The sequence below is a fragment of the Strigops habroptila genome, chromosome 2 (genome assembly GCF_004027225.2).
Source record: "Strigops habroptila isolate Jane chromosome 2, bStrHab1.2.pri, whole genome shotgun sequence".
Taxonomy (NCBI): domain Eukaryota; kingdom Metazoa; phylum Chordata; class Aves; order Psittaciformes; family Psittacidae; genus Strigops; species Strigops habroptila.
The window spans coordinates 92,850,135-92,865,315 of record NC_044278.2 but is presented as its reverse complement, the minus strand read 5'-3'; the positions used below and the strand labels follow the sequence as shown (position 1 = coordinate 92,865,315).

At 42.4% G+C, this 15,181-nt stretch overlaps 1 protein-coding gene across 12 annotated transcripts in view; it reads left to right on the top strand.

Moving 5' to 3' along the window:
- ENOX1 (ecto-NOX disulfide-thiol exchanger 1) overlaps positions 1-15,181 on the top strand; it is a 376,319-nt gene that overhangs the window by 274,756 nt on the left and 86,382 nt on the right. For all 12 annotated transcript variants that reach the window (XM_030473000.1, XM_030472916.1, XM_030472995.2 and 9 more), the window contains one exon: positions 5,359-5,592. In XM_030473000.1, the coding sequence (XP_030328860.1) occupies positions 5,359-5,592 (234 nt within the window). The remainder of the gene's footprint in view (positions 1-5,358; positions 5,593-15,181) is intronic.

Below are 15,181 nucleotides of genomic sequence, written 5' to 3'. Positions count from 1 at the left end.
AACCTACAGGCTGCCACCCTAAGCCAGAGCCATTGTCCCTCTAGCTCAGTTTCCTGCTTCTTGGCAGTTGACTTTGCTTCACTCCAAGTCAAGTTTTATTTTACTTTTATATGCCTTAAATCCTGGAGGACCAGATTTGATGATTAGAGGTAGGAAATTCCCTGTGCTGCCATCTGTCCTCATTCATAGCACGCTAGAGTGTGCATTCAGAATAAGGGAAATGAGCAGAAATGGAGGTGGCAGATTCCTTTTCTCATCCTTCCTCATCCTGAATTTTCTGCCAGTTAATTTCCAAGTTCTTGATCCATCCTTCCTTCTTCTGTTTCGTTTCATCACAGTCCCACTGCTCTCTGTGCTTCCTCTTACTGTCTGCTCTGCAGCTTCCCTCCCCATCTGCCTTTTCCTCCACACCTTCTCTTTATGCTGAAGTGTTGTACTTAGTGTCTTTGACCAGTGGAGCTGACAGTGAAGAGGAAGAAAAGCAGGGGCACGCTGCAGCCAAGTTTCACATCTTTTTACCACCAGCGCTGAACTCTGCAGATGAAACTGACTGTCCCCCACCACTGCAGATCAGGGAGGTCTGGCACTAGGCAAGGGCATGTTTTATTTGTACTGAAATACTGAGTGGGTTTAATCAGTCTTCTTTCCATTCTCAGACATAATGTATTCTGAAGTGATGGGGATAAAGCATATTGTTACAGCATTCTCTTTTCCCTGTAAAAGACAAGAGATGTACAAGCAGAATTTGTGGTTAATACAATATGCATGTTATATTAAGGGAAAGTCCTGCCTTTGATATCTGTAATATAATGATAATTTTGTCTATCTAATCAGTTTTTTCTGTCTACCCCATCTAATCTCATCAAACTTTGTATTTATCCTGTGCTTATCATCAGAATAGTGCAAGTGATTACAAAATTCACCAAGTGATTTAATCACTGATTTTTTTCAATGCCCAAGTAAACTTAAATGAAAAGGAGACTAGGACATGGATAGAAGACTATGATAAGAACTTTGACTTGAGGAAGGGCAGATTTCATTTAGCACTGAAAGTTAAATTTTGATCTCCTGAGGAAAAGACTTTCTAAAATTGACATACCAGCCCATGAGAAAGCTCTTTGTCCAAACTGTATGTACTTTACTCTTGTGGCTGACAATTCAGTAGCTCTTGGAAATATTGATGGCCCTGGACTTGAAAATAGGGGACAAACAAGTGTCTTGAGACAGACCTGTTTATACCCCAAAAGCCTGTGTATGCATTTTTCCTGTGCTGGTATTTTCCCCTGTGGGTTTCCATTTAGTACCATGTACTTGTTTTATTTGGTTCTCGCTGATCATCATCAACACTCTGATCTAGATCCCCAGTTAGAGAGCAGCTATTGACCAATCCCCAGTCTAGCAACACTCAAAGGTAAGTCAAGCCACAGAGTTTTGACTAGACCTGTGATATGGAAATATTGTGTGTTTCAGGGATCAAAGGATTCTGGGTGGAGAAGGACATAAGCCATGCACACACACACTCCAAACTGCTAGAAAGTTTATTACAAGATCCAGGATAGATATAAAATCCAGAGATATTACCAGCTAGAAAGAGAGATACCTAAAAGCTACCAGAAACTAGGTTAGGCACAGATTCTTACTGACTCACACACTTATACAATGACCAAGAGGCCAGCTCCGGGGTGCATAATGACGAGATGGGGTGGCAGGCACTACTTTGGCGGGCATCCCTGCGGAGGTAGTGTCGACCATGAAAGCTGATTGGATCCACCTCCTTCTCGATCTCTCTTGAACCCCAGGCTTTTTAAATGCCAGAAGTGCAGACTCATCCTGACGCAGGGGGCCAACATGTGTCAGGAGGAGTGGCCTTGCTGGCTCTTTTTCCCCGTGCACACTTGTTCTAACGCAGGGGGCCAGTCTGCGCAAGGAGGAGTGACCTGGCTGGCCCTTTGCCGTACACACTCACTCTAGATGATCGGGGTGGTCCACCACGGACCAATTTCACAGTGTTAGACCCATCTAACACACTGTGTTTGATTTTTTTTCTTGTCGCTGCTCCTTTAAAGTGAGGATCTTGGCAAGTTCCCAAAGTCTTTTCCTCTACCATTGTGTACAAAACTGAAATTAAAAACAACAAGCCAGGCACACAGTTCGTGCTAGCTGCAGCCCTGAGCAAAGAGAGGGGGAAAAGGGTCTGTGAGGGCAGTTCATTGCCCACGCATGAAGGGGAGGCAATGGCAGGTGGTTCTCTCATACATTTAAATACCCTCAAACATCAATAAGGAGAGATGGTACTGGAAAAGAGCAAGCCTTCCAGCTGCCCCACAGCTCAAAGTTGCCAACCCAGATGGATGCTTGAGGATCCCATATCGAAAATATGACCTGCCAGTTGTGCACTCACTGTGCACTACACAGCATCTTGCTGGCTATCAGCCCATTGAGGAGTCTGTTCTTCACTAGCCAGGACATTGGTCCTATGTTTTTGTTAAGGGAAAGATGCCAAGCCCTGAGCAACCTGATCTGACTTTGAAGTAGACCCTGTTCTGAGAGGGAGATTGGACTAAGTGATGACTAAGGTCCCTTCTGACCCAAGTTATTATAAGTTTCTGTGCTGGTGGAAACTACCTGGTTGGCTGACCACCTTCAACCTTAAGAGTTGAAAAAGCAGACAGATTTTTTCAGTATGATTCATGGGCAATTTCAAGAATCTGTTAATTTGGAGGCAGTTAAATTGGTTAGCTAAAGGGAACCATTTGTTCGGTGCTACACAGGGCACTGGGTTTTGAGCTGCAGTTTACACTGTTCAGTGTTAGGTTTCTTTCCATTATTCCCATTTACTTCAAAGATGAGGGCCACTTTGATAAAATTCAACTTTGCCGGTGCGCACGCAACCTGTAGATACAGTCCGTTTCATTAGTTCTTTATTCAGATTAAGTGGAGCTTTGAGGCCAACAAAAGTCTTGCATCCTGCAGTGTTCCTTGCTGTGTCCATGCCAGTGTGCTCCTGCCAACAGAGGCAAAAGAGCTGGGGAGAGGAAGAGAGATTGTGTCTTCCTGGAAAGTTCAGCCCAGCTGGAAGATCTAATTTTAGGTTCATGAGACCTGGCACCTTGGCAACGTCCTTTCACTTTGCTGATAATGCTGTTTTGGCACAGATCAATCACTGTTTGAGGAATGCAGCTGGTGAGTCAAACTGGCAGGGAGGGGGGTGACATTTGTCACCCTCCTACATCTGTTATCAGGGTAGCTGTACTACTGACCCCTTTTGGCTGACCCCTTCGTGCCTACACCTCTGTGGATAAAACTACATAATTACCCCTCATGAGTTTAGGGCCCAGCTTTGAAAGGTCACCCACACTCTTCTTCTATTATGTCTCACTAAATATGGTGCATCTGTAACTCTTCCTTTCAACACCTTGTGACTAGAGCTAAGTATATGACCACAAACAGCCTTCCGGGGGGAAAAGCAGTGTTTACTCCTCCAGGCAAAAGAAAACAGAGCAAAATGAAGGGGGCTTTAAAATAACAAACAATATTTGCCCCTATTGCAATATTCAGTCTACTTCATCCCAAGCTCATGAACCTTGGAGACCAGATTTCGTAGGTTCCATGGAAGTTTTTGATGCCTTCTGGCTTTGAAGGACCTCTAAAACCCTTAGGTCGAGATTTTTCATCTGGGTTTGGGCTCATTGGTGGAAAATAAAAGTCATACCTCTTCCATACTAACAGGCTACTTAGATGAACTCCACAAGATGTTTGAAAGGAAGATGTCAAATCAGAAGGCACCCACATTGTATTTTTTTGGAAGGATCACTACATGTATAAATATTCAATGTCTTTGAAGTTATTGTCTCCTATGTGCAGGATTCATACAGCAGGATGTTTTTCCAGCAGTAAAATAAACAGAGTATGCCTAGATATGCATCTTTTTACAAAGGCGCTCCTAATCTACTACACAAGTCTTAGCTTTGCTGTTCCTGGAGAGAGTTCAAAACTGAGTTTTAACTGTGGTAGTTAGGTGCTGAAGCTCTTCAAACCACAGGGAAACCAAAAGACTGAAAGGTTGGTTCTCTTGGATTGCTGTTCAAAAGCAGGGAACACTAGATTTCCTGCCATTTTGAGCAGGAGTTTCCTGTCCCGGGAGTTATTATGCAGCGGTTGTAGTAGTGTGTGTTTCTGAAGAGCCTTTTACGTGCCAGCTCAGCACAGAATTCATCTCTGCAGCATCCCGTGATTTGAGAAGTCTCTGCTGGCTGTTCTGCTTCTGAGACTACTGCAGTGGGTTGGCTTTGAGAAACTAGAGCTAGCCCTGTGCAGAGTGATTAATTTTACCTGTATCTGAAGGGTCTGTTTGCAGTTTTCTACATAGTGTTTTCTCAGACTTTCTCTGAATTGGTGTTTTAAAAGTTAGAGAAACTGAGAGTATCTTTCAGCCTTGGGAATAAAACTTGAAAAAAGATAGCTGACCAGCATATGTTCTTCCACATTATGGTCACAAAAACCTCCTTCTATAGCTTTAGCATGATTTGTTTGTCCTCTGTCAAAAGTCAAAGGTTTTAGTTCAGAGCAGGGCCCTGTTATACTGCTGTGTAGCCCCTTAAAGCCTTCACAGTCTGCTAGCTTTGGCATATGATGCATTGACCAAATTACTGATATATAGAACATCGCTAAAGATAAGGCACAACAGGTTTCATTATTTGTTCTGAAAGGGGCCTTGCAAATGTCTAATAAATTCATCAGTATTTTAAAAGTAACTTTAAAGAGTGCTAAACTCAGTTCATTTGTAGGTGGTTTATATTTGGTATCAGATTGTTTCCCTCTTCATGGTACAGGAATTTATGTGGCACAATTTTCTCATTCATCTGGAGTCACGATTTTTATAAAATTCAGCCTCTCCCCATACTTCCAATCCCTTTGGCAGGCTGGAGAGAAGTACTAAACTGTATCTGATCTCAATAAGATCAGGGGAAGAAGGACTCTACATTCAGACCAAACCAGATCCTTGTTTAGTAGTTGGTTTTTGTTTACCTGGCCTTTGCACTTATAAAGATTGGCAGTATCAAGTAGAAAAATTACTTATACTTCTAAACAGAAGTATAGAAGTATACTGTAACTTTGGGTCAACTTTTCAGCTCATCCTCTGTGTTGATAGGTGATGCAGAAAATAGCGAGGGAAAAGGAGTGGATGAATGTTCATCTTCCTGTGAAAACACAGTTATTGATAGATCCTGTGTAGATATGTGGGATATACATTAACATGTATAATGTTAATGTATATTTTTACTTAGCTGCACTTGAGGGGGGAAAGAAAAGAAACAAAGAAGTCCTGCAACAATTAGTTCTGCTTGTTGATTTCAGGTTACCGCATGAGATTAGGATCTAGCACAGACAAAAAGGATTCAGGTCGCCTTCATGTTGATTTTGCTCAGGCAAGAGATGACTTTTATGAATGGGAATGCAAACAAAGAATGCTGGCCAGAGAAGAACGCCACAGACGCAAAATGGAAGAAGACAGACTGCGCCCTCCTTCACCTCCTGCAATAATGCATTATTCTGAACACGAAGCTGCTTTGCTGGCTGAAAAGTTGAAAGGTAAGCAGTATTTGATACTTTTCCATGTATTATTCCTTAAGAGCAGGAGCCACCCAAAAGTCAGAGCAGGGCAACTGATTTCCCTCCAATGTATTCCATTACTTGCCCTGTTAGCTTTCTCTCATTCTTCTGCCATTTCTATGCCAACAGTAATGATACTCACCCACCTGCTAGAAATGTATAATGTTTGTCCATCTACCTGTGCTTTAACAGCTATAACACAACCTTCAGAATACTACAGGAGGGGTTTTTTCTGTTCAATTGCTCTCATCATATACCTTGGGCATGCTCTCATAAGAAGACAACTTGTTACAAACATCCTTCATATTGAAGGCCTCATTCTTAAAATGTCTTTGTTCCTTCACTGATATGTTACTACATCACAAGCACATGACTGTGCCGATTTCTGGCATTTAAGTTGCCCTCATGAGCTGCATTTTGATGTGCCCCTCAGAGGCAGCGGTTATGACTTATCTCTGACACACACACCATCTATTCTTTCATTCCCTCTTTAGGGCTGGAATTTCTTGTGCAAGAGAACGTCTTGTTTTGGTATGTGTTTGCTTGCTTGTTTGTTTTTTTTCTAGGTACACTTAGCAAATTAATATTTTTAAGGGTGCAGCTTGAGGATTCCTGACTTTGACAGTTAACATAGAAAGTAAGAAGCAAAAAAATAACATTATTCATGGTAAAGAAATTAAAGGTCAAGCAAACAACTCCTTATACCCCTTAGAGTTTTTTTTGTTTTCATTAAGTGTTTAGCAATTGTGTTTGGCATTCTTTTCCCATGTACTGGCCAAGCATGTTACTTTACTGTGTGCCAGGTCACAAGAAACTGTGATTCTTGCCACTGTTTCAGAATTATCCAGATTAGAGTTAGGCTATCTAGCTGTCAACACACTGGCCTCTGTTCTAACTATGAAACATGTTTGGGAAGCCGAAGAAGGGCAGCGCAGAGTTGCATCCTTGGAGCATGGAACAAAGATGCACCCTACTGTCTCTGAGTACTGCATTGATTGCTGCTAGTTGTCACTGTTACCTCAGTCTGTTATTAGCTTGTATGACAAATATTGTCACCACATACACTATTAAATAATTCATGAAATAACTGGGATATTGGTAAAATAACTGAGATGGATTGATAGAGCAGAAGAAAAAGAGGAAAGAGGCCCAAATATAAGAATTTTTAATTCTTACCTAGCTTCCAGTCCAGCTCCTCTAGACATTATACAATACAATAGAGAGTATTAGATCCATCTGTTCCCTGAATCTGTTTTCAGTTGAATATTTTAGGAGTTAATCTTTTATAGGGAAGTTTTCCTTTGTGTAGTAAGGCCTAGAAGTTTCCTGAACTAAGCCAGAAAATGCAAGAAGTCTGGACAATTTCTTCTGTATGGCTAGCCATTGCTTGGGGCAACTGAATGTGGGGGTTTGAAAGATATTCAAGATGTCCGTATTTAGAAAGGTTATTCTTTTCATTCTGGGAAGTTTCTATACTTAATTAAAACTTATTCCAAGCATTTAGATCTTTGGTTCTCCTGAGGGACATTTGACCAGATCTTGGTGTATAGGCACAAGTTTAATATAGAAGTGTTTTTTGCACGGTATAGACCAACATCACGTACATGACTATTTTTCTGGAAATAAAGATAAACTTTCAGAAACATACAGAATTAAATATAACAAATTAAGAAACCAAAATGGTAAGTTTATTTTAATTGGTAAAAAAATAATTAAAATGCAGCAAAAAACGGTATTGCAATTTTAAAAACTTCACTAATTAGCAATTGCCTGTAGCAAGATTAATGGCACCAGCCCTGGATCTGTACAGACTGTTGGGCATGGTGAATGCAAAGAAGCCCCCTCTCTTCTCGCCAGTCATGAGTTGTCCCCTCTACTAGGTAAGGTAGAAGGCAGAGGAGGGGTTCAGCCATTATACCGGTCTGCTTTACTTTTCCTATGGCATTATAGCCAGTATCTATAAGGCAGTGAGGCAGAACATTATGGCCTCCCTTGGGCAACATCGATTCACCACATAAGCCCTTTGTGACATCCTAAAAACAGAAGTAAAGCAACACTAAAGAAACTTCTTTAACTCTGGCAAAGGGCAGTTCATGTCATTATGCATTCACAATTCAAATGTGGACTTCAGTGAAGCTCACAAAAGATATGTATTTGTACACACACACGCACACACAGATGTGTAAAACTTGGGGTCAAAATCTCAGGTTTCTGGGTATCACCAGATTTGCATTGCTGCAAAAGCCTGGTAGATTCATCCTAAAGAAAAGAGGGATCAAAATATACCTGCTTTTGGCAGGATTTACCTTAAAAAATTGGGTTTTGAGCTTTGCAGTTGTTTTCTTAAGGAAATTTATGACCTCTTCAGGGTACGCACTTCAAAAGGCTCCTGAGCTCTGTTGCCAGAGCTCATGAGACAGAGCTGCAGGTGCCCAGTGCGCAGGTTTCAGTTCCTGCAGAGCCTCCAGAAGTTCACTGAGCAACACTAGCTGAAAAGCAAGCCAAAATAGCTAAACATCTGTCATCCCAAGACACTGCTTTGCAATCACAGATGTAGACAACTTGGTCTGAATCCAAGCAACTTTTGTTGTCAAAATAACCTTGGAAATTCCTGACAGCAAGGAAATCTGACAGTGAGCAGAGATGAACTAGGCTCATCAGCCAGTCCCCTGTTGTGGTCTAGATATTTACTGAGTCTATAGCAGAGGTGACAATATCTTTTTTCACCTTCTGTAAACTGCAGCATAAGACTAAAAGAAATCATTGAGTCTATGTACCAGACTTGGCTGGAAACTCTCACCCCAGTGTTCTCAGAATATTCCTATTCCTCTCATGTGCTGAATTTACCTGGTACAGCAGTAACTGCCATAGAAGAGAGGGGGTGGGAGAGTACAGAGGATCTTTTTTGCCAGTTGGAAACAAAAGTTCATTATAAAATTTCAGCCAGGTAGTCTCTACTGGTATGGAGTTTCATATTAAAAAAGAACTGGTTTCTCAAAATGCACTGCCTGGTGACTGGGGCTGGGAACTCACTGCATATGAGGCCTTGCATACCTAAAAAAAACATGAAGGTTTATGAGTTGCTCTTGGTTCCCTGCTCTCTGTGGAGTATCCCAAATCCCTTCATATCTACAGAGAACTTGGTTTGAACATCTGATTTATGAAGGAATGAGGGAAACCCATCAAACTGTGGACCAGTGCAATTTTTCACCACTTTACATTTTAGAGGGTGGTAGATGGTGCTGTTTTATGCGTATTTTCCTTTTCCTTTTCTGTTCCCTTTGCCTTTGCCTTTGCCTTTGCCTTTGCCTGTTCTTCTCCATTAAGGTCCAACAAATAAAATCCTTCGTAACTTTTTCGTTGTTGGCAGTGTGGATATATTTGTAACTGCCATGGGTTGAGATAAGAACAGTCCAGTAACTAAGGTATAATACAAAACCACTACTGCTACCACCAATGATAATAACGATAAGGGAAATAACAAGGGGAGAGGATACAATTGCTCACCACCTGCTGACCGATACCCAGCCCGACCCAAGCAGTGATCTCAGCCTTCCAGGTAACTCCCCCCGGTTTATGTACTGGGCATGACGTGCTGTGGTATGGAATACCCCTTTGGCTAGTTTGGGTCAGGTGTCCTGTCTCTGCTTCCTCCCGGCTTCCCCTCCTCCCTGGCAAAGCATGAGACTGAGAAAGTCCTTGGTCGGAGTAAACATTACTTAGCAACAACTAAAAACATTGGTGTTATCAGCGTTGTTCCCAGGCTGAAAGTTAAAAAACACAGCACTGCACCAGCTATTAAGAAGGAGAAAAATGACTGCTATAGCTGAACCCAGGACATTTACCTACACCTTTCATGTTGTTAGCCAAGAGTGTATTCACTTTTCTTTTCTCTAAGTACCTGTCCTGTTTTTCCTCTCCCTAACTACCCATTGTGTTTCGTTATTGCCACCTTTCACTATGTGGCAGTGGCATATTGCCACTGTCTTGAGTGTAGGTCTCATGGATTTGAGCCCATAGCTCCAAAAATATAGGCCTACACTATTAACTCTCATTGATTAAATGTATTTTGATCTGCTTGACATTGATAATTTACTAGTGATGTTCTCTAGCAAGAAGATGATGTTCTTCTATCACGAAGATATCAAGATAGCAAGAAGGTGATGTTCTTCTATCAAGAAGGTGATAGTTCATAAAAGAGGAAATTTCCTGCGATGAAAAGATGACTTGTCACAAAATACTTGATTTAAATTTGTTTCATGCACTGCCATGAGAGAGTTCCATTCTTCATGAGTCCAGCACATAGAAGGCAGAAGGGACCTGATCCTGGGTTATCAGAAAGAAACAAGCTCCAGCATTCAGCTAGATAGGTAACATGGGAAAGAACATGAGCTCCTTTTCACACCAGGGCTATGCAGGTCAGTTTTAGGTTTGTACCACACATTTTAGGTTTGCAAGCTGGCTGGGAAAACAAAACTATTATTTAATTTTGTACAAGTCCTCAGGACGGTGAGAAGAGCGTGCAGCAAGCTCACTGCCCTGGACTTCCAGAAAGCAGACTTTGGCCTCTTCAGGAACCTCCTTAGTAAGGTTTCATGGGATACAGTCCTAGAGGGCAGGGGGGCCCAAGACTGCTGGTCGGTATTCAAGGATCACCTGCTACGTGCTCAAGAGTGTTGCATCCCGACTAGAAGAAAGTGCAGCAGGAGGGCCAGGAGACCTCCATGGATGGACAAGGAGCTGCTGAGGAAACATAGAGGGAAAAAAGAAGCTTATAGAAGGTGGAAGCGAGGACAGGCAGCCTGGGAAGAATATAGGAGCATTGCCCGAGAAGCTAGGGACCAGGTTAGGAAAGCTAAGGCCCAGCTAGAATGAAGTTTGGCAAGGGATGTAAAAGATAACAGGAAAGGATTCTATAGATACATAGCAAATAAAAGACAGACTAGGGACAATGTAGGCCCTCTCCAGAAGCTATCAATCAGGAGAACTTGCTACCATGGATTTGGAGAAGGCTGAGGTTCTTAATGACTTCTTTGCCTCAGTCTTCACCAGCAAATGCTCTGACCACACCACGAAAGTCTTGGAAAGCAAATGCAGGGACTGTGAGAACGAAGACCTTAGGCCCACTGTAGGAGAGGATCAGGTTCGAGACCATCTTAAGAACCTGAACGTGCACAAGTCCATGGGACCTGATGAAATCCATCCACGGGTCCTGAAGGAGCTGGCGAATGAAGTTGCTAAACCACTGTCCATCATATTTGAAAAATCGTGGCAGTCAGGTGCAGTTCCCAATGACTGGAAGAAGGGCAATATAACCCCCATTTTCAAGAAGGGGAAGGTGGAAGACCCGGGGAACTACAGACCAGTCAGTCTCACCTCTGTGCCTGGCAAAATCTTGGAACAGTTTCTCCTGGAAAACATGCTAAGGCACATGAAAAACAACGAGGTGGTTGGTGACAGCCAACATGGCTTCACTAAGGGGAAATCCTGCCTGACCAATTTGGTGGCCTTCTATGATGGAGCCACGGAACTGATGGACAGCGGCAGAGCAGTTGATGTCATCTACCTGGACTTGTGCAAAGCGTTCGACACTGTCCTGCACGACATCCTTGTCTCTAAATTGGAGAGACATCAATTTGATAGATGGACCACTCGGTGGATAAAAACTGGCTCGATGGCTGCATACAAAGAGTTGTGGTAAATGGCTCGATGTCCAGTTGGAAACCTGTAACGAGTGGTGTCCCTCAGGGATCGGTGTTGGGACCGGTCCTGTTCAACATCTTTGTCGGCGACATGGACAGTGGGATTGAGTGCGCCCTCAGCAAGTTTGCCGACGACACCAAGCTGTGTGGGTCGGTTGATACGCTGGAGGGAAGGGATGCCATCCAGAGGGACCTTGACACGCTTGTGAGGTGGGCCGATGCCAACCTTATGAAGTTTAACCAAGCCAAGTGTAAGGTCCTACACCTGGGTCGGGGCAATCCCAGGCACTGCTACAGGTTGGGCAGAGAAGAGATTCAGAGCAGCCCTGCAGAGAAGGACTTGGGGGTGTTGGTTGACGAGAAGCTTAACATGAGCCGGCAGTGTGCACTTGCAGCCCAGAAAGCCAACCGTATCCTGGGCTGCATCAAAAGAAGCGTGACCAGCAGGTCGAAGGAGGTGATCCTGCCCCTCTACTCTGCTCTCGTGAGACCTCACTTGGAGTACTGTGTACAGTTCTGGTGTCCTCAACATAAGAAGGACATGGAGCTGTTGGAGCGAGTCCAGAGGAGGGCCACGAGGATGATAAGAGGGCTGGAGCACCTCCCATATGAAGACAGGCTGAGAGAGTTGGGGCTGTTCAGCCTGGAGAAGAGAAGGCTGCGTGGTGACCTCATAGCAGCCTTCCAGTATCTGAAGGGGGTCTACAAGGATGCTGGGGAGGGACTCTTCCTTAGGGACTGTACTGGTAGGACAAGGGGTAATGGGTTCAAACTTAAACAGGTGAAGTTTAGACTAGATATAAGGAAGAAGTTCTTTACAGTGAGGGTGGTGAAGCACTGGAATGGGTTGCCCAGGGAGGTTGTGGATGCTCCACCCCTGGCGGTGTTCAAGGCCAGGTTGGACAGAGCCTTGAGCCACGTGGTTTAGGACAAGGTGTCCCTGCCCATGGCAGGGGGGTTGGAACTAGATGATCTTAAGGTCCTTTCCAACCCTTACGATTCTATGATTCTATGATTCTAAGTTTTTTTTTTCTGGATTTTTTTTTTTTTTTTCACTTTCCAAACCACTAAAGCAAATTTGAAAGGAAAACACAAAATAAAGAATGGGTCCCATTTGTTTAAAATGGTAAAATTTCACATTTTCAAAAGGTGCTCTTCAAATCTACATTTTGATCCAAATATTCCAAAATATGTCATGCTATTGCGAATAGTTTCATCAAACCATTGTCTGATTGCCATGGAACAAGATAGCAGCTAAGCATAACTCAGGTTAATGAAACTTATGTCCTCCTTTCTGACAACTCCTGCCTTAGGAAAAAATCTGTATTTCTTTGAGGAAATATCTTAATAAATTCATAGATGTGAATTCTGGGAAACCAAGGTCTTTTACAGTGAAGTGTAAATGTGAACTGCCTCCTTAAATAGCCTTTGAGAATAGACCCTAAGTTCTTGTTCTGGCAAAACCAGCAGAATATTGTGTCTTCTGCTATTACATTACAAAAACACGACCTGCTTGTCTTCTGGTTCATGGCAGCATTTTGCTTGGTGTGTGTCTTTGAGATTTTAATTCTGCATTATTAAATCAGATGTGTTATTACTGCACAGTGAGATGTGTCAGTAGGTATTTAGGATCAAATTTGCATACTCTGACATCTGTTTTCCTGGGTGCTTTATAAACGGTTGAGTAATGTGGTGCCCAGAACATCATACAACTGGAGATAGTCTGAACCTTTTTTCCTTAAGTGGAACACTGCTTTGTCAGGTGCATTGAAACAAAACATTTTAATCTGCGTGTTTGTGACATTTGCGTTTCAAAGCAGAATTTCAAACATTATGGTTTTCTTAATTCAAGCATATCTGTACGTAATGGTATCATCTTCAGAAATCACTTCTTGCAAATAAGCTCCTTTAAAATGCTACATCTGTCTTATTTGCTGCTGGTAGCTAAATAGTTTCGCCATCTAACAAAGACGTCCCATTATATTTGAATATCTGGTTTTTAAATATTTTGAGCAAAGGAGACATAAATATCTGCAAGTTATGTACAATACCCTGGAATTTAAATCCTTTTTAAATACAGTGTTTCTTTATGAGCACAGGGAAGTTATTCATGTGGCTTTCCATTTTAAAAAATATAATTTGAAAAATTGAGAGGCTGCTTCTTTGCCAGGCACTGTATTATCCCCTGAAGAGAGAACAGATTGGAAATTTAAATAAATAGATGGCAGTTACAGTGGAATGAACTAACCGGGGATGCATCTTATGCAAGATTCAGGTAGCATCTAGCCTGATAATCTCAACCCTTGCACATCATTTGAAATATAAACAACATTTAATTGCCTGGGAAATAGGATATTTCACTGAGAAGAAAACCACGCTGCTTTCATTATCACTCAGAACTTGAGACCCAGACTTGTGGAGCACTGCAGAAGCTTTGCAGTTATCCAGAGAGGCAAGTCTCACACAGAAAGGATCGAATTCAGGGCAGGGCTACGTCAGAAGGGGATGCAAAGCCGAGATTCTCTGAACAAATCCAATGAATGCCAGGTTTAATTGCTGCTGAAAGACTCCAGACCCTTTTTTTAGCAGTCTTTTTTTATTGGTAGTATATGAGGACAGAGCCCTACAACAGACATGTTTCGACGCTTTAGCATCAAATCTGTTCACTCACCCTTCCCGTTTTTAGATCATCATTTTCTCCTTCCTTCTTCCATATGCTGCTGACATCTGCTGTGATACAATACATCTGGCTCCAAAAGCCTTGCACAGGGGCTGGGAGCAGGCACAGTGTGAGGGCACTGCAGGAGAGTGTAAGGTGGGTTCAGCTATCAGCAGCCTGGTAACCCAGTTCCCTGGGCACCTCACTCCCAAAGCCTGCAAGAAGTGCATTCACTGTTAAGTGTATTGCGAAGTGTCCTCCCTCATCTACTCTGTATTGTATCAATGCAAATTTTAAGGTTTTAATATAAACCCACTTGATTAAATGTACCATACTGCAAAATGATTCAAGTTAATTAGTATGAACGGGGAAATTGCAGCTCACCGATCTGAAAGTTTGTGGTGTGATTTTGAGATATAGGGAAGAAACTCGATACCTTCATAATTACTTTTTATTGGAAATAATGGCATCAGCAGGATAAGATAATGGATTTCTGTGTCTCACATGAAACACCCACCTCCTCTGAAAGGTGGGTGTTTCATGTGATTTGATTTGGAAGAAAGAGTTCGATGATACAGGGGGAAGAAAGCACCTTTTAAGACATCTTTTAGTGAAAGCATATGCATATTTTTCTTAAATCTAGTTTCAGCTAGTCATTTATTACATAACTGGAAAAGTTTCTTGGTTATAGCGTACAGTTAAGGCTATTTAAGAAATAGTAAGGTGGATATTAATCACTCTTTATAAGAACCCTTTGGCAGTAAGAATTTATATTCCTTGATTCTCAGTTATTATGCAGTGCCATTGGGTTAAAAATGTTATTAATCCCAAAAGTACCAGACTGATATGTGTGTTGCATGGCACAATTATGTAAGTTATTTGAGCAGGGAAAAAAGAAGGTGAGGGTAGTAGGCTGAAGAGTTGTGTTTCTAGGTCAGTGGCAGGCACTCTGTGCAGGAGAAGCTCTTTAGCCAGGAGAAAAATAGGTTGTCGTCGTGGCACCGAAGTGATGTGTGCTGGGAAGCAAATTGTTCCTGATGCACAGGGGAGCTGCGCTGAGCCTGCTGATGAGAGAGGTTAGTAAACCTTTTCCCTGACCTGATTCACCCTCAGCAGTCATCTGCTGTGGGTTATTATTTTTTTGTGTGGAGTTCAGTCTTTGCAGTTCAGAAATCTTAGTTATAGACTAGTAAATTAGCAAAACCGA